The 25,228-nt window shown below is 40.0% G+C and overlaps 1 protein-coding gene across 1 annotated transcript in view; it reads right to left on the reverse strand.

Moving 5' to 3' along the window:
• Positions 1 to 25,228, reverse strand: part of Cntn5 (contactin 5) — a 1,166,275-nt gene that overhangs the window by 241,290 nt on the left and 899,757 nt on the right. Inside the window, exon 13 of the mRNA XM_032911019.1 lies at positions 23,072 to 23,222. Coding sequence (XP_032766910.1) covers positions 23,072 to 23,222 — 151 coding nt within the window. The remainder of the gene's footprint in view (positions 1 to 23,071; positions 23,223 to 25,228) is intronic.

Raw genomic sequence — 25,228 nt, forward strand, 5'->3', positions numbered from 1 at the left:
AATGATTACCCAGTGAAAGTTAACTCCAGACTCATCTTTCCTTCCCACGCTCTCCTCCCTCTTTGATCTCAGTAGAGCCCAGATTTGATTTATCTCGTCTCATTATTCATTTGTCTGTCATTCAGGCTTTCTATGATTTTGCTCCCCTTCAGTCAATTGCCAGGAATAACTTCCTTTATTCTGTGCGGCATCTTTTTTTTTTTTCATTTCCATTTTTGCTAACATTCCTCCACATAGGCATAATGACACCTTGCATCCAGAAAACCTCCTCCTTTTAACTCTAACCTCCTTTATTCTCATGGAAAATAAACCTGTTTCTCATTATGCAAGAGCAGCATGCTATTCTGGGAGAGGCAGTTGGCTGGAAATTAGAATAGACAGGTCCATGAATTTGGGCAAATCGCTTTACTGTCTCATCCTTGGGTTTATTATCTGTAAAAGGAGGAAGCTAGAGTGAGCGATGTCTAAGATTCCCATTGTGCTGGGAGCAGCTGCTTCCCCAGCATTCTTCACCAAGGAGATTCCAAAATATGAGGACTACATTTGCTCCCTGAGTGACTTAAGAATAAAATGAATTTATTTGTTGTCTCAACGATTCATGGAAAAATTGTTGATCCCAATTTCATTGAAAACAATGTGATTGTATTAAGTAGAGGTCAAGAGGTACCCACCTTGGCATTCTGTCTTTCCCTTGTCTGATACTTGGACTGATACTTCCTCCATTGCCTTACATATTTGAAGACTAGTTTCCAGTTGATGGCGCTATTCAGGATGGTTTAGGAGGTGCAGCCTTTTGGAGGAAAGGGGTGGGCTTTCACAGCTAAAATCTCTCCTCCACTTCTGTTACCTCTCTCTGCTTCATGCTTGTAGTTCAAGATATGAGTTTCGTGCTTCTGTTTGACCATGCCTGCTGCTTGTGGCCAAGACTCTGCTCTGCTTCTGCTAACTCTTATCCCCCAGGAACCACAAACAGAAACAAACTCTTGTGTTTTTGATGGTGATGATTTTTAAAATTCAGTTTTTACATTTTCAAAATAATATTTATTTTTGATCTCATAATACAATTACATGATTTCCCCTTTTCCTATTTTTTCTTTCAAAACCTCCTATTTTCCCAATCTACTTTACTTACTTCAAATTCATAACCTATTTTTTGTTGTTATCACACACACACACACACACACATACACACGCACATTCCAGTTGTCAGACCACTTTGATCTTCAAAGAAACAGAGTCAACAAATCTAACACAAACGTGACATTCATAGGGTATTTTCCATGCGTCATTGAGATTTAGTATAAATTCATTTTTATTCTTAAGCTACCCTGGGATAGAAATTACCTTTATGATTCTCATATTTATATATGCTTTCTTGGTATATAGTAACATGAATATGTAATGGATCGAGAATATGTGGTGTCTGTGAGAAAGTGTGCTTGTGAGTATGTATATTTAATCCTACATACAAATACAACCTGCTCGGTCTGTATAATGTCACTTGTGTGTATGTTTTTGTACCGACCATTGGATATCCAGTTGCCATGCTCTTCCTTGTGGTTGTCAGAGTCTTCTATCAGAGCAATAGAAAAGTAACTCATAGACCTGGCCACTCTGCTTACTTTAGAAGCTTCTCTACCCAATGTGACATTTCTAGTTTTCTTTCATGAAAGCAGGACAAGTGAGAGAACGATTTTTCTCTTGTCATGATGGTTGGGAAAAGTCATGTGTCAGGTGCTGAGAATCACTGGTCTGGGAAACTCATAAAAGTTCAGAGGAGGCTAATATGCTCATTGAAAATGACATTGTGGATGTCACAACATGTGGGCCCAGCAACTGTATTTCAGTCACTGGGGTCAGACTGGTGGACAATTGTAGAACTGTCATAGTTAATAAGGTTTTGTGGCCAATTGGCTTTGGAACTCAATTCATCCATGAGTGTTGACATACATAACTGCTGTGAGTTCAGGATTGAATGATCATGTCTTGTTGACACAAGCATATTTAACAGACAGTCTTCCATTCCCTGACTCTTAGAATCTTTGTGCTAACCTTTCCATGGTTTCCTAAACCCTGGTGTTGATGGTGTGGTGGTGTTGGGGAGGGAAGGTGTCCTGTTTAGGGATGAACTTATTTCCTTTCTGCCCCGAGACAGGTTGTAAGTCTCTGGGAAAAGGCTATGGAAAACATGGGAAAGGATAATGAGGCCTCACTCTTCCTGAGGGCCTATCGACTGCTAATGGTGTTTGAGGAAAAAAGAATGTCATTTTCTCCAGGGGTGTAGCACCTGATTTTCCCATGCATCAGTAAATGATATACCTCTGCACATGCAGAGGACTCTGATTAGACACAGAGATATCATGATGATATTCCTAGCTGTAAACTTGGCTACAGCTGGAGTTAACTAAAACCCAGAATGAAGGGGCACACCTGTGTGGGATTTTTTTTTGCTGAATTTGGAGGGGGAGGAACCATTTCTAATTGGAATCTTTTGAAGTGGGAACACCACCCCTACACAGGGCTCCTACAACTTCTGCAGGAAATCTAAATAAGGAAATGGAGAAAGGAAGCTTTCTGTTTGCCTCCTTGCTCTTGCCTTTTTAACGAGTCCATTCCTACACTGGCATTGGGGTCTACTTCTTACAGCTTCTCATGTGCACTGAGGACCAACACAGACATCCAGACTTGGAGACTGAACAATTAGTAAATTATAGGACTTTCTATACATAGACAGCCATTGTTGGAGTAGCTGGTCCACAGCCTATAAGTCATTCTAATAAATCCTCTTTATATACAGAATGATCTCTAGTGATGTGTGTGTGTGTGTGTGTGTGTGTGTGTGTGTGTGTATGAAGCCATCAAAGGAAAAACATATATGCATTTATGTTTTAAAGGTACTGTAATTCCAAATGTGAATTGCTAATTCGGTGATCAGGTTTAACGGGAGGAGATGAGTGAGATACTCACTAGCCAATGGCAAGAGATCAAAGAGGTAGACTCTCTCAAAAAGTTGGTAATCAATGGATGTCTAACTAATGTGCATATAAAATGAGTCACACACTATCAATCTTGCTGGAACCATGATGTTATCATTTTTGTAAAGATCTGAAACATACCACTGTTCTCCCTCTACATTTAGGAAGTCAAGTGCATAAAAATCAAAGCCTGTGCCTGGGACCACACAGCAGCCAGGCATTCCACTGACGGGATTACATGCAGAGTTTATGAGGCCTGTAGGAAAAGTAAACATGGGGATCCTTGTTCCAAAGGTAAAAATATGAAACTATATTAGGGTCATCCCAGAGCTATAGCCTCATCAAGAAAGGTGCTTCAGGCAACCGCACCAATGGCCTGGGGTGAAGTCAGTCCTGATCTCCTGACCCCAGGAGATGCTGGAGCCTGCAGGGGGCGCTCTTGATCTCCTTTGATTGCTCTCATACAAACGGATTGATTGACTTACTGTTGATTTTGGCAATTTCTCTTTGCTAGAGTATAGTGGAGACACATTGTCTCATGAAGTATTACTATAAATCAGCAAAGGTACACATGTGCATAAAACCCAGCAGAATTATTACTTTTATTATTGTTGTTATTGTTGTTGTTGTTGTTATTACTGCTTTGTCTCTCAAGCTGAAGAAACCATCATTAATGTGACACCAGCACCCTGTCCACCCCCAAAAACGGTTTCCATGTAAAGCTGACTGTAGACCAAAGCTGAGACTGGGTCATTGACCAAATGGCATATTGGAAAGAATACTTATATTTCTCAAGCACTATGTCAAATATCATCTTGCTCTATAATGTTTTAAAAGGGCCTCTTCTCTAACAGCAGAGATAAAATTGAAGTTAATTCTATAGAAATATTACCCATGTGACATGTGTGTATATGTACTATGAATATCCACTGAGATGAGCCTATGATCATGCACACATATGTTAGGTTTCAAACATGGCACAAACGGCTGACGTATCTATTTAACCTATCAAAGCAGACCCAGCTCTAGGTTTTCCCAGCGTTGCTCAGTTACAGGGTCTTCCTGAATGGCATACCACATGCCCAACCATGAATGTTCCAGCTCAGGGGGGCTGGAGAGCTCTTCCCTATCACCAGTCACCAGCTTTCTTCTGTGCATTTGAGGCCCTTGGCTCATGTATCTGATGCCTTTTCCTTGCCTCTCCCCTGCCCTGCCCCTCCTCGCCATGTAGTAGAGCTCAGTCTGGTCATGTTCACTCTGGATTCTTGAAGGTGTCTCTAACTATGCTCTTCATTTTATCCATAATATGATTTCTCCTACGACATACTTAGGGACAGTTTTGTTTTGTTTTTGTTTTTGTTTTTGTTTTTTTTTTCTTTCTTTATTTCAATTTAATCTGTACATGAGGAAACTAAATGTGGGACTGCATCAACTCAATTCAAACACAATATGAGTTGTTAGCAGCTATGAAAGGACCCTACTGTCTTAGTTAGGGTTCCATTGCTATGAAGAGACAGCATGACCAAGCAACTCTTACAAACGCAAACATTTAGTTGGGGCTGGCTTACAGTTTCTGAAGTTCAGTCCATTACCATCATATGGGAAGCATGGCAGTGTATAGGCAGATTTGGTGCTGGAGAAGTCAAGAATTCTACATCTTGATCTGAAGATAACTAGGACTTGCTTCTGCATTGGGCAGAGCTTGGGCATAGGTGCCCTCAAAGCCCACCTACTTAGTGACTTCCACTTACTTATACACTTCCTCTAATAAGGCTACTCTTTTTCCAATAAGGCCACACCTCCTAGTAGTGCCACATTCCATGGGCTAGCATATTCAAACCACCTGACCTACAGACTAAGAGTTTTATCTAATCTACCCAAAACTATATTTGCCTATATTTGGATATAAGTATAAAATAGCTTATAATTCTGAAAGAAATATTTTGAATGTCTGTTTTCTCAGGAGCAATCAGGAGATGGTAATCTCTGTTTGCTGTATTAGTTCTGCCTTTATCCTTTAACAATTTTATCAGTTACTTTCTGTGGCTGTGATGAAACACCATGACCAAAACAATTTATAACGGAAAGCATTTACTTTGGCTTCTTGTTCTGGGTGGACAAGAGTCCCTCATGGCCTGCAGACATGCAAACAGCAGGAACAGGAAGCTGAGAGATCACATCTCAGTCATAGGCACAGGGTGCAAAGAGCGGACATGGAAGTGAGGTGAGGCCACCAACTCTCAGAACACAGTCACAGTGACGTACTTCCTCCAGCAAGGTTCCATGTCCTCCAGGATCCATGACAAACCCAAACAGTGCCTCATATTGGGGATCAAGTGTTCACATTCACCAGTTTGTGGTAGACATTTTTTGTTCAAACTATATTGAATGAGGGGTAATGTTTCTCTAAGCCTTGAATATCCCTAAGCTATATCTGGGCCTTGTATATCACTTCCTTCCCTGAAGATATGTATAAAAACTCAGTGCCTTTTCCTCATAAGTAGGTATTTGTAATAAACTTTGGCTGCTGTGGCCTTTGCAGTCTGAGGTGGACATACAGTTCTCTTTTCATCATCATTACTCAGGTGGAAGATACTTTCTTGCCATCAATCTTTGGCATGCAATATCATTCCTTTCTCTATTAAATCCACAACGTTTACCTTTATCATGAGGGAATCACTCCATGGATTCTCTTGAGCATATTAAAATTGTTAACATTTCTGCTTTTGTACTTGGTGTCATTATTACATGGCCACAGATGCTGTAACACCATGATGGTTGATTTGGTTACAATATGGCTACTAAATAACTCATGGGCACTTATTGTATTCAATATAGATACTCAAATATATGAGCCTACAGGGACCATTATCATTCAAACCGCAACACTAGATCTGTGAATTCTGAGGTAGGGAAAGACAGGGCTTTTTTTCTGCCAGCCATTAAAGCACCAGGGGTTTGGAGTTAACCATATAATGTTATGAAACACATGTAGCTGGTTAGAAATGCAAATGAAAGGTGGACATTTAGAAGACCGGGGTAGCTATCATACATCATCACTCGAATATGGGTCAGAAAGGCAGGGTGCTGTCTACTCCCTTCAGATGTCACTCACAAGTGCTGCAGTGGATGCTTTGGACAGCTCACATCTACATCTAGCTTCAGTGTCACTGTTAGCACTCCAGGTCCCTAATGCACTTCAAGAGAAAGGACATTGGAAATCTCTGCATTTTATAGCAGGCACACAGGTGCAGCTACACTATCTTCTCCAGTGCCTCTCTCGGCATACAATACACACAGAGGGTAATCACATAAAAGTTTAAGCATTTATCTCAGTATGGGGGGGAGAACACAGCCATACTCTAGATATTAATTTACGCAGACGTAACATTTCTGATGTGGTGTGCCACGTGGTGAATTTTTAATGACAATTTTATAATCAGTTAAAATTATATAGGAACGTTTTAGAGAGTGGAGTGTTATCAAGAGTTCAGTTAAAATGACTTACCTCAGAGTTTTAAACAGTGCTAAGTGGTTTGTCTGAAGTATTCAGACTTGCATTTCATATGGACAGGGCCTAAAAGACGGGGCACTGGACAGGGCCTAAAAGACAGGGCACTGAACAGGGCCTAAAAGACGAGGCACTGGAAAGGTCCACCGGGGAGACACATCAGAAAATCTCTGGCTTGACTACAGCCAGACACTTGTTTCAGAGGTTCCTTCCTGAGTATCATCATTGTTTAAACTACACACAAAGAAGGCTTCACATGGTTCAGTGGGTAAGTGCTGGAGAGATGGGAAAACTGACTGCTCAGTACTGTTTCTTGCTAGTTAGTAGTCATTCTGTTAATCCTGTTGGCCAGAGCATCAGAGTGTAAGCTAGTGCAAAGGACCTAGCATAGACAACTGACTAGCTTGACCTAAAACTCCTAAATAAACAAAGCAAATCAACTCTCCTTCTCTTTACATTTGTGATTCAATACCATGCAGCTGTGACTTAATCCTATAAGAGAAAGATGAATGTCTAGGTGAAAAATTGTAATAATGTTATTCTATTACAACCACTTTTTTGAAGAAATTCAGAGTGTCATTTCTTCCACTCTCTATGTTGTCCTTCATAATTTGGCATGAGCTTATCTCTATGCACCTTTAAGAAGCTGCAGTACAGAGATAAGTAAACTAAGAGACAGAAAGGAACTGGATATGTGTGTTACTGTAATCTCATGTGAAAACTTACTTTTCCTTCGCCTACTCTGCAATGTACAGTTTCCTTCCATGCTCAGAGGTTAGTGAGTGAAGAAACAATAATTGAAGGCACTGGCACCCAGAGAGTCTCTCTGAGCTCTATTTACAGATCACAGGAGAAATAGGCAAGAGTGCTGTGGAGTGGGGGTTTGGGATTTGAAGGGAGAAGAGGAGGCGCTAGGTAGGGGTCAGTCAGTCAGTCAGTGCCTTGGTGTTGGACTTCCTGTTCCTTAGAACTGTGAAAAGAGCTGCTGACATAAGTGGATCTGAGACAGCTGACTTTTAATATGTACAATTCGAAGACAAACTGTGAAAGCCCACTCCCTCCTAGCACGTGAGGACTCTGGACTTACATTCTCGTGAACTCCACTCCCATTTCTCGGCAGGATGGGGCTACACAATGTGTAAGATACTGTGCATGGCCCTCAAGATTGTTCTCATTTACTTCAATGGCCTCATTTCAGAAAGAAGAAACTACAGGTTAGGCAGGTTCAGAACCTGGGAGTCAATGCCCTATGGCCTGTGTCAGAGCTTGGCTAGGGCTGCCTTTCCTGGACATGAGCCTGCATCCCCCACATACTGAGAGCGACGGTGGGAAGTGCACATCACAGATCCAAGACTGTCTTATCTGCCTATGACCCAGGCAGACTCAGAAAATACCTGCTGATTAGTTGAGTCCACATTTCTAATGCCCTCAGTCCTCTTCCTGGTACCTCCTTCACCTTTAGACATACTGGCCATCAACCCTAATAATTTTGACTATTGTTACTGATCAAATCATACAGCCTTTATTTTCAGTAATAATTTTATCAATGAATATTGACTATAATAAAAAAATGAATCTCAGTCAAGCATCTTCCAAATAGAGAAGTTATTTTTACAAGTTTATTGCCCACTATTTACTAATGCTAATGAGATGCCAATGCTTTTTCAAATATTGCTTCAATTAGTGTGTGTGTGTGTGTGTGTGTGTGTGTGTGTGTGTGTGTGTGTGTGTACCAGCCACTTTAGAACTGAAGGTGTCAACCAGAATAATATAAGTTTAAACTAGATCTTTATCACCTGGTGTAAACAGTTCAAGCAAATCTTCAACTGCATACTATGTTTGAGGTCTGTGTAGTTTATATCCCAACAAACAAACAAACACACATACATGAAAAAAGACAAAAATCCTTATAAGTGTTAAATCATCAAAATTTGCATATGGTAAGTGACTTGTTACAACACAGGAAGTACTACACCAAAAATATACAGGCTAAGTCATGCTTCCATCAAATACTGAACTATAATCAAATTTATTATTAGACATCTTTTTCTTTCCCTGTTTCTGCTTACTTGTACAGAAGGAACACACAGATACCCCATACACAGAGTCATACTCACACATTACACTCACACATAAACATACAAACACAGGCACATATACAGACACACACGTACACACAAATATTTACACATATACATATGTACATACACATAAACACACCGACACACACAAATGCACAAACATTTACACACACATGTACATATGCATGCACACAAACACAAACACACACATACAGACACACATTCACACACACATACACACAAACATTTATGCATACACATATACATACACACACATACACACAAACACACATACATACAGACACATTCACACATACACATATACACAAATACACACACATACAGACACACATATTCACACATACACATATGCACACAAACACACATACATGGCACACATTCACACACACACACACACACCTACAAATAGACAGAGAACAGGGAATTTTTCTTTAACATCCTTTTTTAAAAAAAAAAAGAAGAAGAAGGTTGGTTTTTAATGTCAACATGTCACAAATTAGAATCTCTTGAGCATGGAGCCATGCTTAAAGAAGTGTCCTGATTGTCTTTTAACTGGGAAGTCCCGTCCAGATTGTGGGCAGCATTTTCTTGTTCCTATACCATGGGAATTTCAGAAAGAATGTCTGTTTCCCTGCTCTGGCCTGGACCAGATTTGTCCTGTCGCTGCTTCTGCTGCTTCCCTTGCTGACATCAGGACCAGCTTTTCCCTGAATTTCCATTTCGCCTGGAGACCAGTGGTACTGCAGAAAACTTCCTGGCTTCTAGAGTCAAATCGTAGAGGGACCTACCATTGTGGATTGAGTAAGTACAGGCTGTGAGCCTTACTCCTCCCCACTGGGGAGAGACAGCCCTTCTGGGATTATTCCTACTGATGAGCCACACAGCTTCAAGAACTCAGTAACCACCAGGTGCTCAGCTCCTCTTGTGTGATTCCATTGTTCTTTCTCATTTTTCTCTGTAATTTTTATTGGCTATTTAATTTATTTACATGTCGAATGTTATCCCTTTCCCAGTTTCTTCTCTGGAAAGCCCTCATCCCATTCTTTCTCCCCCTGCTTCTATAAGGGTGTTCCCCCACCCATCTACACATTCCTACCTCCCCATCCTGGCATTTCCCTAGGCATCGAGCCTTCCAGAACCAAGGGCCCCTCCTCCCGTTGATGCCCAACAAGGCCATCCTTTGCTACATATGCAGCTGGAGCCATGGGTCCCTCCATGTGTACTCTTTCTTTAACATTCTTATGAAAGGGAAACATCTGTGTAGAGGTGTTTAGACATTAACAATTATTTTACTCCAGTGACGCCTGCTTGCTGAGGTGATGGAAGACAGAAAATATCTCTGAATTACTATGGGAATATCTAAAACCCAAGCATTTTGTTGTCTTTGAAATTGCTTTACATGGAGTCTTAAAAAAGAAGAAGAAGACAAAAGTGGTTTTGGAAAAACCTTTGAGAACATGGTACTTAGAATGCTTCTCTGGTCTCAGTCACAGAGAGACAGATAAAGATGCCGCTAATAAAACACAGGGACCTTGAGAATAATACAGTCTGGGAAAAGTTAACATTCATGAAGAAATTCAACTGTATTTTAAACTCAAAATAGAATTTAAATGAAAACATCTCTATTTCCCCAAAGCATCCTATCCTTCCGTCCAATATGGTCCTAAGCTTTCCTGTGGATGCCGTTGTAAATTATTTTTTCAGCCTTTTTGTTTCATTGCATAGAAATGCAAATTTAGGATTTTTGTATTTAAAAATGTAATCAAACTCCATTAAATTCACATATTTTTCCTACTGATTCTTTCAGCTTTTTTTTTTTTACTGACAATCATTTGTACATAATGGGGGCTTTGTTTTCCTCCTATTGTATTTTATATCTTGATGTGAGTCAGACAGAACACTTGTGTGGAGACCTAGTTCTCACAGAGAAGCACTCTGAGGTGAGGGGATTAGATTATGATTTCTTACCTCATCAGTTACTCCATTGATGGAGTGATAGTTGACTAAACTTTGGGGGACAGCAGAAACTTAAGAGATGAGTTCTTTGAAAAGCCTGGTCACTTGGGATAGTCGAAGGGAGTACTATTTTGTCAGCATGGCCCTATGTGTTTCCTGGAGCCCATGAGGCATGAGGTGAGCAGCGTCCCAGTTAGGTACACTGCTTCAATCATGATGTTCTTCCTCTGCACAGGCCAAGACCAGATGACCGTGAACTTGTAACTCTGGAACCATGAACCAAGTCAACCCTCCTTCCTTTAATCTGCTTCTCACAGAAGTTCGTCCCAGTAAGGTAAAGGTAAAACATTTTCCTAATATAGAATTCTTTTTTTCTTCCCACACTGACTAAAGATATCTAGTAAACTGCTTTTCTGTTTTCTAAAGGGAATGAATTCACAGAATGGTTTCAGATCTGTGTCTGAAACATCAAGGTAAGGAAAAAACCTGGCCTACTGTCCCAAGTCCTCAGTCCACAGCTATTTGAACACAAGTTTATTTCTCTTTTCTACTGGAGATCTATCCTCTGATCCAAGTCATTGTATATATTTTCATATACTGTCTCTGGATTCGTGATAGTACTTTCTCAAATTCTGAACTCATTTTCTAAAATAAACTCTGTCTCTACAAGTCAAAATGATATCTAAGAATCATTTCAAATAGTTCATCTAAAAGCTTCTCCATGCTTTCTGACCAGATTTTATTTTGTATTCTATGGCCTCTTGTAGTGTTTTGTGAAGTTCCACAGACAGCTCAGTTCGTGCTTGAAACAGAATTGGACATTCTTTGTCTGAGCTACTTGCTAACTATATGAGCCTGGGTCACCTATGACTAAATTCACTTAAAGTGGACAATTGTATCTTGGAATATGAGGACCGCAAAAATGTAATGCATATCTAACAGTCCTTGTGGTCTTGACAAGAGAGCTATTTTTATCATGGCCTTAGTGGGAACAGCTTTTCCTCTCTATACTGTAGGGTTCAAGGCCAGTGTTACATCTGGGCACTTAACAGTGCCTCTTGGAACGGGGCTTCTTTCTCTTACTTTGATAGGAGCTAGCATAGTATCTTACCTTCATTATCTAACAAGCAAGGGTTTGTTTTCCTTGAAATGAATCAAATTACATATAACTATACCTAGACTATTCTTTTGTGGCATGAAGAAAGAGAATGATTATGTACAATTATGAAAGAAAATGACAGAATTAGTTTAGTAATCTCATTCCTCCAGATATAACCAAGAACACAGAGACCATCTTGACACATGGTCCCTCTCTCTTCTCTCTCTCTCTCTCTCTCTCTTTCTCTCTCTCTCTCTCTCTCTCTCTCTCACACACACACACACACACACACACACACACACACACCACATAAACATCTACAAACACATATGTATATATATGTTTATATATACACATATTTACTTATTTTAGGATTTATTTTGAACATAGCCACTCCCCCTAACTTCTCCCAGATCAACATCTGAACCTCCCTACTCCTTCTCAACTTCATGTTTTCTTTTCTTTTATGATACACAGAGTCTAACTTGTGCTGCATATGTGCTCATTGGCATAGAGCCATCTCTTGGAGTGTGGGCCATGTTATGACTATATTATTAAAAAAGTTGTATTCTTCCTTCCCCAGACAGCATCAAAGGTCAATAACTCTAGTGAGCCCCTCCTTACTCTATGATGGAGTAGTGACTGTCTTGGTCTTATATATCTTGAATAGTCAACCATTGCTTCTCTGAGTCCCTGAATATAGCTGTCCTTGTGTTCAGAAAGCACTGTTTGGCTCTGGTCTTCCCTGATGTCTGGTTCTTACAGTCTCTCTCCCGCCCGCCTCTTTTACAACAGCCTGAGCCTCCTGGAAGAAGTGATACAAACGTCTCATTGGTATTGTGCGCTTCATTGAGACTTATTCTCTGCAGTTTGATCAATTGTTCGTTCTAGGATGGGCTGTTTTTAATGTGAAGAGAAGGCATGCTAATATGAATGTCTTTTTGGGTTATCTTTTATGGAAATGGTCTGGCGGCTGCTCTTACTGCAGTCAAGGTTAACACAATGTCTGCACTCTAATTTGTAACCATGCCTCTAATTCCCATTATGAATCAACCACAGTTAAATTAGAGAATGATTTATGCAAAAACCGAAACTAAGTGACTACTGGGATTAGTAGCTAATCCCAGAAGTAGCTAAACATCTCCTCTGTAAAGTCCTTTTTCCTCCGCATTCTCTGAATCTTCCTTCTTTGCTATTTTGTGTTCAGCAAAGAGGCACTTGGGGAGGTAGCAGGATCAGTCAGTAGCATGCACTTAGATGCTTGAATTCCCAAATATTTTAGCTGTTGTTTGTATTAAGGACAAATTAAGCTGAAAGTTGTAGTCTGGGGGGCTTTTGAAAAAAAGAAAGCCTTTAAGCAATTAATGGCTTGTTCAAGTTGTGCCTACTTGGAGTGCACAGCCAGGCAAGTTGTGTAACTGTTTATAGTAACCGGGGTAAATGAAGCATAGTTAGAAGTAGAATTTATGAACTGTTTGCTAAACTGGTAATTAGGTAGAGATGTAAAGCTGCAAGCAAGAGATGCTGCCAGGACAACAGGAGCCGCCTTATTCTGTTGTCATTTGAGGCTTAAATTGCCACAGCTCTTCCTGATACTTCCCTGTGGGAGTTGATGCCTCTTTTGTTATATTTAACAATTAAGGGGAAAAGGAAACAAGAGACCAGCTGGTGGTGACAACAGGAAATGGAAAGGCAGGTTTGAAGGTCTTTGGGGAGGACTCTGAAGCTCTTCTATGACCTTCGATTTGGGACATACCAGGGAAAAAGCAATTAAAGTCTTCCTGATGTGCTGTCCTCTGCACGTAATTATAGGTCACATATCTGAAGATTTGTCATCATGTCACGTCAATAGGATTGGTAAAGTGCAAGATTTGAAGCCATGAGAAGACCTTTTCCTCCTCTATTTTTAATCAACAGTTTAATAGAGTGCGAATGTTGGTTCTGAATGCATTTGTATTATTTTGGGTTATACTTCCTAGGGATGGAATGGGTTTAGAAACACTGCACTTTGCTCAAAGTAAAGTAAATCAGGAATGGAAAAACTGGGACAGAGGCAGTAGTATTGTTATACCAGTTTGACAAGTAACTTATGTATAATGTCAGGTCCTCTGATGAATTTGTCAATAAGAAGACAGAGCCAGCCATGGGCATTTCTTACTGTACCAATCACCAATACCCGTGTGATCTAGTTTATCATCAAGCAGAGGAAGTGACCAATGATAGTACAATGAAGCTCGAGCACTGACATTATTAGTTTGTAATTTGCATTTTCTTCTGCTGGAAGAAAAATTAGGTTTAAAAAGGTGTCATGTATTCTCACATGTATGTGTAGTCTCACACTATGTGGAATGTAGGAAACTGATCTCATAGGAATTGAGAAAAGTGGTATTGTCAATGCTGGAGAGATAGGAAGGAAATGGAGAGGAAGACAGGTGGAACATTACAGTTGAATAGACTAAATCAGGTGTGGTCAGTGCGGGATGGTCATAGACTGGACATTAGAGAGGAACTAGAAGTCTCGGAACCAGTGAGACAGCTCAGTGGGGAAGGCCGAAGACCAGTGTGATCCCCAGGATCCATATGCCTGAAAGAAAAGACTGCCTACTGCAGCCTGTACTGCCATCTCCACCACCCTGCAACCAGCATGTCCCCAAACCTACTCACGCACGAAACAAGTGAATAACATGTCACTTTAAAAAATTTAACAGGAAGTCTGTAGTGCTATGTCTCAGACAACTATAGATGGTATATATATATATATATATATATATATATATATATATATATATATATAAAGGTAGAAGGAAACGTTCCTATAAAAGATGATAAAACCTGAGGAAACAAGGATCTTTTTCACCTGATGAAAACAATGTGTATTATATGTAATAATGATGCATGTATGAGAATATCATATGGCTGTCACCAAAATAAGCAATTTTCTGTTTTTTTTTTATTGTACCAGTTAGACATAGATTTGACTCTAAAAATAAGAAAACATGATAATAAGGCAGAAGCAAATTTGATTATTTTCTAGAAGACAAACAAATGACTCTTCAATCACAGGAAGGTTTGAAAAGAAATGAAAACTTGTGCGCACTTGGGTTTGCATGGGATTCTTTTTAACTGGATACTGTATTCATCACTACAATGTGCACTAAGCTTAGCAAAGCCGGGTCCTTCGAAGGACTCACTCAGTCCTTCTCAGTTTCTTCTCAGTCAAAGCTGCACTGTGTCATAGGTGAATAGGAGGCATCGTCCAAATAGTCACTAAGGAGCTGGCTTTCTTTGGTTTGTTTTTGTCCGTGTACTCTCAGTTTAGATCAGAACAATAAAATTTCCACACACAAATTACTACACTGTCACAGGGGAGACAATCAGCAAGGACAGGCAGCTTCCCTTCAAGGTGCTACTGAGAAACTGTACAACTCCTTCCTTATTATGTAGAATCCACTTACCTTGCACAAGAGTCTGGGACAAATGGTCTACAGTTCTATGATTGATACAGACATATTACTATTTTAGTCACAAAATGTGCGGAGAGAGTAGGAGGTGTGTGTGTGTGTGTGTGTGTGTGTGTGTGTGTGTGTGTGTGTGTGTGTGTGTGTTGTGGGGGGATTAAAGTGGCTGTGAAGTAAATGTCAAGGTTCTTGAATTTAGAACAGAAACTAAGAAAGAATTCTGAGTGTAGCAGTTGATGAGGATAATCCCAGCACCAGTGATTTTAGGGAGAAGACAGAGTTTGAGACTAGCCTGAGCTACAAGGTAGGAAACTGTGTCAACAGAAAACATAGAAAGATTGGGGAGACATCCCTCAGGTGTTTGTCTGGGATGTGTGAGACCCTGAATTAACTCCAACACAGAAATAGACTAAGAAAAATATAACAGAATTTTAGTCAGGCATGGTGACTTACTCTCAGCATTCCAAAGGCAGAGGCAGGAGAATGAATGTAAGCTCAAGGCCAGGTACAGTTGGTGGCTCGAAAGGGTCTTGGAAGTTTGTCTAAGGTGGTGGAAGTGGAATTCCACTCTCCGTCTCCGTGTGGGTCGGAATGTAGTTCCACTTTCAGTTATACTCATGGTAGAACTTTAGATTTATTGACCAGCAACAGATGTGGCTTGAAAATTGCTTTGTGGCCAGTAATTTTAAACAAGTCACTTAATCCCTTTGAGTTTAAATGTATCTGACTCAGAGGGTTCCGTTTAGTTGGAAGCCCTGCTTGCTTCCTCCTTTCTCCAACACCACCTCCTCAGAAAGCCTCCAAATAAAGAAAGGATGCTAAAAGCCCAGTTTCCCATTCCTGGCCCCTCCTGCCTTGATGTTGCCAGCCACTTAAATCACTGCCTTCAGTGCTCCACTGTTGACCATATGTGGGCACAGTTCCAGCTCCTAGCTGACCCCTCATCACCCTCCTCCTAAGGTCTACAAAAGCCCCTTGCCTTAGCCCAGGGTGAGCTCTCTAGTTCCATTCTTTGGACTGGAGAATTGCCCCCAATAAACCTACTTTTATACCTTTTCTGTTTGCCTTGATTGGCTTATTGTGTTGGTAAAGAAACTAACCAGGTTCTTCCTTGGCACTGTAGTGAAAAGCAGTGTTTGGAGTTAATGTAAACCATTACCTTCCTCCTACCTGTGCATTCTTGTGATTGTATTTGCTTAGATACCACGAGCAGAAGGGCAAATCTTTCTTCTGAGATGGCACTATTGCTGAGAGGGATCAGTGTGTCCCAAAGGAAAAAGAAGGAACTAGAAAGTCAAGCAAGTGTCACAATGTTTAAAATCAGGCAGGGAAAAGTGAAACTTTTCAGGGCAGTGAAAGTTCAATGTAGTTTGAAAACAGAATACTAACAATAACATTCTGTTATGTTGAGATGAAATCTATATTATTTAAATTTGAACCATGTGATTAGCAACAAGTCATTTTAACACTTTTAACAAGGATCTACAATAAAATCTTATGATGCCTCCTAAATGTTCTTCTTCTATACAGTATAAAATTTTATAAAATATGGAAAAACATAAAAATGAGATTAAAATTTATTACCAATTCATATATTCCCAACCTCTGAACAGTTGTTTTTACTCCCAGTTTTTAAATGTAAGAATGAATGTACATGGGTTTTCTCTTAAAATAAAATTTATTCCAAATTTACATGATCTGAAATACATGAAGGGTATGTCATAATTTTGCCATGCACTCATCAAATGTTCAACAGAAACAGGTTTGAAAAATTGTACTGATATATATATATATGTATATGTATATATGTATATATATATGGGTGTATATATGTATGTGAATGTGGTGGGTATGTGTGGAGTCATATCGTGTGTGGGCATATATGTGTGCACGAGGTGTATCATGCATAAGGTATGTGTGCTATGGTATGTGGATATGCAGAATGGGCTCCCAATCTCTGATTTTTTCCTATAGAGTGCTTGACTTGACTTTCACAATGGCTATGACTCAGCACATTACTGCCTTTTTCTTCTAGAAGCTCTAATGATTATAGATTTTCCTATATATCCACAAGTGCATTTGTTATGCTCGGTTAGACCTATTCTTTCAGACCAATGCACATTTCCTGACAGCTCGTGACTGTGCTGTTCCATGTGTCTTTGGCTTTGAACTCCTGTGCTACTGTGTTGGTGGCCTAGTTGGTCAAGAGCAACTGCTCTAGCTTATTCTTTTCATTATTTTTTCAATGTCCCAAGACCTCGTCCTCCAATGCTAATCTTGCAGTCAGTCAGGTGCACAGCTCCTGATCTGATTTTCCCTCAGATAGAGCTCATGTAGACTGAGATGAGCATTCATTGGTTCCAATGCTCTTGACCCAAAGGATGATACTATTACTATGTATCCTTATTTAAGAAACTGTGAGTGCTTATTTAATAAAAAATGTAAGCACAGAAATGGCCTTTAGATCACAATGTGAAACCATTTGTATTTTCTTTTTGCTAGAAGTACATGGGTTAATATTTCTGGAAATCATGGATTACATTAGTCTTTCTTTATATCACTGTTTATCAACACTACTATCTATTTATTAATCATTTTAAATCCCAGGATTTATGCCATTTCTTTTCTATGGTTATAGTTTCATAATATCTGAAGCTTTTCAGGATCAGAGAAGATGGATCAGAACATGCAGACTAGCATACTGTTTCCTCTGGAAGTGGTTTCCTGACAATGACAGTTAAGGCAGCTTCTGCAATCTTAATTCAGTGTCTGGTCAGGAGGAGGGTGGAGTGGAAGAGCCTTCTGCTAACTTTTAATGTGCTTTCAGAGTTGTAAGCTTGAACAAGTTGTCAATCATTTCTTTTGTTTAGCCTGTCTATTTTTTAAGGGTCTCACTTTGTAGAGTAGACAGCCTCAAACGTCTGCTCTTCCTGCCTCAGCCTCCAATTGCTAGGATACTCGTCTTCTTGATCATTCTTAGTTTTGCCTATTTCTACTTGAAGGGATGATGTACCTAGAGGTCAAGAATGTGCCTATCATTTTTTGGCCCCAAAACAACCACGACTCATTATTGGTTTTATATTGTTATGAGCATTTTAATGGGTGGCTGAAGAAGGCCAAGTCCTGTTCAGTTCAATTTTTCCTGATTCTGAGTCTATCCATAAACCTACAATAATAGTTTAAGACGTCTTCTCCTTTTCTCCTGATCTCAGGGAAGTGACACAAGAGTCATTTCTGGGTGATGACCCACTGCACATTGCCAGCAGCTCATGAGGGATCACCACTCATGAGGGGTCAGATATCACCCTCATTTTCTTTGAGATGAATTACATCATTTTGATTATTTCATTTCCTCTAAAAGCATAGGTTTTCAGTTTAAAGGAGGCTAAGTGACATACGCTTGATGAATGGATGCTCATTTACCCTTATTGTACAACTTCTAGATGCCAAACAAAAAGAAGATACCTAGGGTCTGCATTGTTTTATGTTCTTAATATATAAAAGACACTGTCATTGAGAAACCAACACAACAGCGTGTTCATTAACAAACACAGCATGGAGGTGGATATAAGGGGTGGAAAGAGGACCCTAATTATGCTCATGAATTCCTCTTCTTTCCCACAAAGAGCAAGAAGACCACGCTTCCCTGCAGGAACAGTGTCCTGTAGGGCTTTTATGAAGAGTATATTTTCCCATTTGTCTGAGAGTCAGTATGTGAGCTTGATCGTTGTTGCCCAATAAACACAACGTGTATTCCCAGAAGAAGCCAGCTAATAGGTACTTCAAGTGCAATTTTCTATGCGTGTTAAATGAGGAAGTTGAAAAGTTGGCCATTATGAAGTGCCTTTGGAGAGCAGGGGGTCTGCACGAAGAACTGAGGCCAAGTTGGTCTTGATTTCAGTCCCATAAAAGAACACGTATCCTATGATATTGCCCCTCTATACAATAACATTTAAGTTTCTTTTTTTACTTGAAAATTTCTTGAGTACTCATCTGTGTTATAATTTACTATCTCTGCAACTGCTAACTTCCTTTGCCTAGAAATAAAAAGCTGTGCTTGAATTCTTTAAACACTATAAGTCTTCAAACTAAGTTTTAAACATCTATGGTATTTCTATGATAGTCCATACTGATTGAGACAGATGCCATTGCAAAAGATGAAGACTCTGTCTCTTCTTAGAACCTTGTACTCTTTTCTCAGTCAACACTGCACACAGAAAGTAGGAAAGCTTAACACGTAATAATGAAGATTTAATGTGTGTGCACGGCTAGAGTATTTCTGGGTGATTATATTTTAACAAAAGCTAATGGCCAAGTAATGGGTCTAACGAGCTGGAGTGGGGATCCAATAGGTTCTTGATGACAGACCAGGCTTGTGATAGCAAGTCAGAGAGAAGGGTCCCCATGCAGTCTCCACACTGAGGACTCCTCAAGTACACTCATTTCAAGAGGAAAATGGACAGGAGTGATAACAAAACCTAAGTAAATGTCTTCCGACAGATCTCCGAAATTACGTATTAAGACTCAGAGCTATTCTAATGTGTGTGTGTGTGTGTGTGTGTGTGTGTGTGTGTGTGTGTTGGGGGTGTAGAGAGGGAGTTAGGGAGAGAGGGAGGAAGGAAGGGAGGGGAATATTTTTGAAATTATTGTGGTTAATACTGTGCAAGGGTGAGGGAGTCAGGGTGAGCGGCATATGCCTTTGTGTGCAAATAACTGTGCAAATGTGCAAACACATGTACATGTGGGGGGACAGAGATTGAAGTTAGACTTTTTTCCTTCCATATCTCCCATATTTTAAAGGATTTTGATATTAACTCATTTGTTTTGTGTTTGTAGTGTGATGGAATATTTGTCACAATGTGTGTGTAGAGGTAAGAGGACAGCTTGCAGGAGTCTCTCCTTCCACCATGAGAGGTATGAGGATGCTACTTTTATTACCAGGATTAATAGCATGTGCTGTTACCTGTTGCGACATCTCTAAGGTTCTCCGTCTTCTTGAGACAGGGTCTTTAACTGATTCTGGAGCTCACTAACAGGCTTGACTCTCTAGCCAGTGAACTCCAGAAATCTCCTTGTCTCTGGCCATAAACTCTTAGAGCAATGGGCTCACAGGTGGGCATCAGAGTCAGGCTTTGATGACTGGGGAGCCAGGTTAGAGATTTGAGCTCAGGTCTTAATAGCAAGCGCTTCACAAACAGAGTCATTTCCGTAACCCCTTTATTTCCCCTTTTAGCTCCCCACAGATAGCCAATTACTTTATATATTACTTTATACAAGTGATACAAGAAGTGACGATTTAGCTCTGCTTTTATTTTAGGTGTATGAATATTTTGCCTTTGTGTACGTAAATGTACCACATATATGCTTGGTACCAGCAGAAGTTAGAAGAGGACACTAAACACCATGGAATTGAAGTTAATGGATCAGTCACCATTCTATGTGGGTGTTAAAAAACCAACTTGGGTCCTCTGAAAGAGCACCCAGTGCTCTTAACTTCTGAACTTTCTCCCCAGCTTCTATTGTTAAAAGTATTTTTTAAAAAGAAGTAGGTTTAGAAGAGAACCCCACACATTGATGCACGAGCAATGGAACTGACTTTTTTCTCACACTCTGTTGTATCCTGCGTAGGAATTGCAATTGTGAGTGCCCCTGGCTTAAAAGCAGCCATTGCTATTAAAAGTGATGCTAAAATAAATCAACTGAGTAGCAGTTCTCACTGGCCAACCATTATGTCACAGAGATGAGCCTAAGGACACAGGCAGCAACTATAAAGTTTCCTGTGACTCATAGTCCACCTCTCCTGTACATTTTAGGACTAAGTGAAGGAAGCAGTCACAGAAGCTGTGACGACTGTATGGTAACTCACTATTCATCCATGATCATGTTATTTTGCTTCTATGTCTACTTTGGTTTTGTTCTGCGGATTAGACATGTGCACTATATGTTGCTTCATGGTCCTTACATGTGCCATGTGCATTTTACATTGCTGTGTCATATTACCAGACATGTTTCTTACATGTGCCATGGTCACAGTGTGTCACTATGTCATATTCCCAGTCATCTTTTTTAGTTTCGTTGTTTATTTTGATCAGGGTCTCACTGTGCTGCCCAGGGTAAACTTTAGTGTGAGATGCTCCTCCCTCATTCTAGTAAGTAGCTGGGGTCCCAGGAGCTGTATCTATCAGCCTCAGAGTGGGAACGGTCACTATTTGTCTGTAAACAGAACCAGTTTGCAGCTTTAAAATTGTAGACTAGAAAAGATAGAATGTGGTCGAATCTTGTTTTTCCTTGAATAAGTAAAACAACCATTTTGCTTTGCAGTCTCCTTTCTAAACAGCATCGTGATGAGAAGTACTGACATTCAGAAGTAAATACTGTACCTGAGCTTGGGGTCAGCACCCATCTCATGACCTGCATACTTAAGGGTGTACGGCAAGGCAGGTAGACACAGCTGGGAAACCCATAAACTGTGACTTTCAATTTCTAAAAAGTACCAAGTTCATTTTGTTTATATTATTGCAAAAGGGAACTCCTAGTTCTGTTACTCCACTCTGGTAAAAACTGATTCCGCCTGATTTTAAACCCACAGTGTTCTATGGCTGAACAGCTAATGAGCAGCACTCTTGGGACCTGCAGTGAATAGGAGAAGGTTCTCAGGCTGTGTCAGAAGAAAGGAAAATAACGCAGTCAAAATAGAAGAGCTTCTGTCTTTTGATTCAGCCAAAGGAAAACACCAATATAACAGTCTGTCATGTATGCCTCTACAAGACAGAAGAATTCTCTGTGAAACAGGAAACTCATTCTGACTGCCCATACCCATGTGAACATCCTACGTAAACAACCAAATCCCACCTGCCCCACCTGAACACAGCCATGAAACAAGGCTCATCTGAGACTACTTAGATCAATATATCTTAGACTTGCAGAGACATTACTTTGTAAAACATTTCTCAAAAATTAAAAATTAAATCCAAAGTCACTTGTAAGGTTAGATACCAGTGCTAACTTAAATTACATAGGCGCACTGGAACTTACCTCTGCACATGCAGAACTTATCAATCTCTCTATTTTTATAGACAAGGTAAACACAAACGTTCTTATTCAGTAATATATGTGATTATGTTTCCATAGTAGATGTTCTATCCCGTCTTACCCAGCACCTATAACATCACTGGGCAATGACCAGCAAAGCCTGGAACTTGACAGAACAGCCCATATGGAAGATAGAGCACAAAGGGATGGATTAATTCTCATTGTCTGGATTTTCCTTTTACTTTGCCTCTTGATTTCCAGAGACAAACATCATCATGCTGAATATTCTTTTGCATATTTCACATGTGCTTGTTGCCACCAAAGTAATCCTATTTTATTTTCACCCACATGAGTAAAAAGAGAAAAGCAGACATTGGCACAAACATCACATGGCACAAATTTGATCATAAAATGACTATGCAGAAGTCGCAGAATATGTTCCCATTATCTAAATATGAGCATCAAATGAAAACACAGACCGTAAAATGATCACAGACAATATGTGGTCCACCATAATGCAAAGCCAAAATGAAAATCAAAACGGTCGAGTTTCACTTAAAATATAGTGAAATTCTGACTGGGTGGCAAAGAAGTTGTTAAAGTGAGATAGACCTTGTTAAGATCAGACATAGAAAAAAAACTCACATTTTAATTAGTTTATGAAACATCTCATGATCTCTGCAAGACTTGTATACTTCAAGTGCGCCATTTGCAACCTCCAAGATGTGACTTTTGATCTCAGCAGGAGAAACTATTTGGGGGAAGGCAGGGTGTGCGTAAGAGGAGGGATCATGGAGTACAGGTTAGTAGGAGACTGAGACTGCAGCATGTTGCTACATATGCACGAAGGTATCTCGGAGAAATCCATCACTGCACAAACTAACAAAAAGAAATTAATTTTGATGGTAAAAGATTGAAATGCAAAATAAAGTTCTCACCTCTTGTTCCCCCTCACTGCCTTGTCTCCTTTCCTCCAGGAGATGGCTGGCTTTGGAGAACCCTGGGGTTTGCATTCTATGAGCACTTCCCGGTCTTTGGTGACAATTATTGATTTCTTCACTTGATTCAGTTCAAAAGAGGGTGGTGAGGCTGCGGCAAAGAGAAGCAACTTCAGTCAGAGGCAAAGGCGAGAATTAGAGTTCACTCACCCACATGGTCAATTCCTCTCTCTGGCACACATTTCTTAAAAATCTTACAAAAAATTATATGGCATCACCACAAAATTTATTAATTAAGAAAGATGTTAGTGATTATCTGCCCACTATGAGTTTCAAGTAACGTGGAGCTTACAAATAAAGAATACTTTGATAAATGACACTCTATTCATGATTACCAAAGTCAACTGTGAAAGACTGGGAGTCACTTAGACATTGGCTAGGTCAGCCAGGAGAGTCAATTTTGGGTTTCTGTGCAGTGAATTTAGGTGAGAGAATTTTTTTTTTTATTTCTCAATGTAATTTAGCCCCTCCTTACATTACTTTAGAATTATACAGAGGTGGGTACAGTTTTCAAAGAAAAAAATCTTTAAAGAAATGGAATTATATGAATTTTAACTCAAAATGTATTTCATCTATCTCAGTTACTCACCTAAGTATCATCACTCATTAGGATTTACCACATTTAGATCAAGATTCTGTTTTCTCTGAAATATACAAGTCTCCAGTATCTGAGAGAGTGAGTGATTTGCAAGCTGAACCTTTGCAAATCTCTCAGCAGTGATTTAATGCCCATGTTAAAGCCATAGGATGCAGGGCAGGGCAGAAGGAAAGTGAGGTACACATTACAATTGGGGCCTGTCAAACTATGGAGGACGAGCAGAGAAAGGCATGGGAAGATTACAGGTAACGGTTTTGGTTGCCCCCTGGGATTTACTCGTAACAGATAGTTTTGAATGTATGTGTATTGAATAGAAGGGTTTGAGATTGTTTCCAGGAAAGCACTGAGGTGATTGATGGCTGAATCAACTTGTCCATTCTGAGACAACAACAGGTGTTGACAAGAAAGTTCATTAATACCTGAATTGTTAAGATGATGAAATTGTGATGGGATCCCACCCCATATCTATTAACTATGATTTTTTTGTAATGTAGAGCAAGTACAGTTGCAAATATCAGCAACTGAGTGCCTATGGTATACATTTACTTTATATGTAAATGGCTCCTTTCCATGTCTCAGAGACCCTGCGGCTGGTTTTGTTTGTTTGTTTGTTTCTCTTTTTTTCTGTAAATGTTGTTTACAGAAATAGAAAGCACCTGTAAGGCTCTAAAACACATTGTGAGATCCTTGTCAAGATCACTTCAGTGTCTCTCTCTGTACTGCAGTCATCCCTGAACAACACTTAGGAACCCATCTAGGTATATAGTGCAGGTATCCCTGCACAACCCATCTAGGTATATAGTGCAGGTATCCCTGCACTCTCAGTATTACTCTGGGACTTCTGGGTGAAATCTTTTTTTTTTTCCTGCAGTATTCAGCTCGAGTCCAGGCTCTGATCTTAGCAAAGGAGGAGCTTTTAATGCCTGCTCTCTTGGCCGCGGAAAGGCCTTTCTCTCCCAAGCGATGTTTTCACCTTGGTGTTTCCTTTTGAAATGTCAATTACACAATAGTAATTAGAACTACTTAGGCAAACATTAACATTTCTATGGGACAGGGCCAAACTGGCCAAATAAAGGATTTTAGCTTCGTCCACTTGAATCAGCCTAGAGTTCCCAAAGAAGAAAACCTTGGATGAGAAATTGCTTCGAAAGCCTTGGGCCGTGCATGAGGGTGGGAGGTGGGGGTGGGGGTGGGGTTGTTTTGATTATCACCATTCCCAGGCTGATGCTTCTGCACTGTTTAAGAAAGCTAACTAAGCAGGAGCCTGATTGAGCTACTAGGAAGCATCGTGGTTCCATAGCTTCTGCTTCAAGTTCTTGCTTGAGTTCCTTCCGTGATGGACTGTGACCTGGAAGTGTAAAACAAATAAACTTTGCTCCCTTAAGCTGCTGTGGGTAGGGTGCTTAACCACAGCAATTGAATGGAAACCAGAACAGCTCCATACACACCCTGGGGCTTTCTCCTGTGAAAATTAGTGAATTCTCTTGCATGAGTTTATT

The sequence above is a fragment of the Rattus rattus genome, chromosome 8, assembly GCF_011064425.1.
Source record: "Rattus rattus isolate New Zealand chromosome 8, Rrattus_CSIRO_v1, whole genome shotgun sequence".
In the NCBI taxonomy this organism is placed as follows: Eukaryota; Metazoa; Chordata; class Mammalia; order Rodentia; family Muridae; genus Rattus; species Rattus rattus.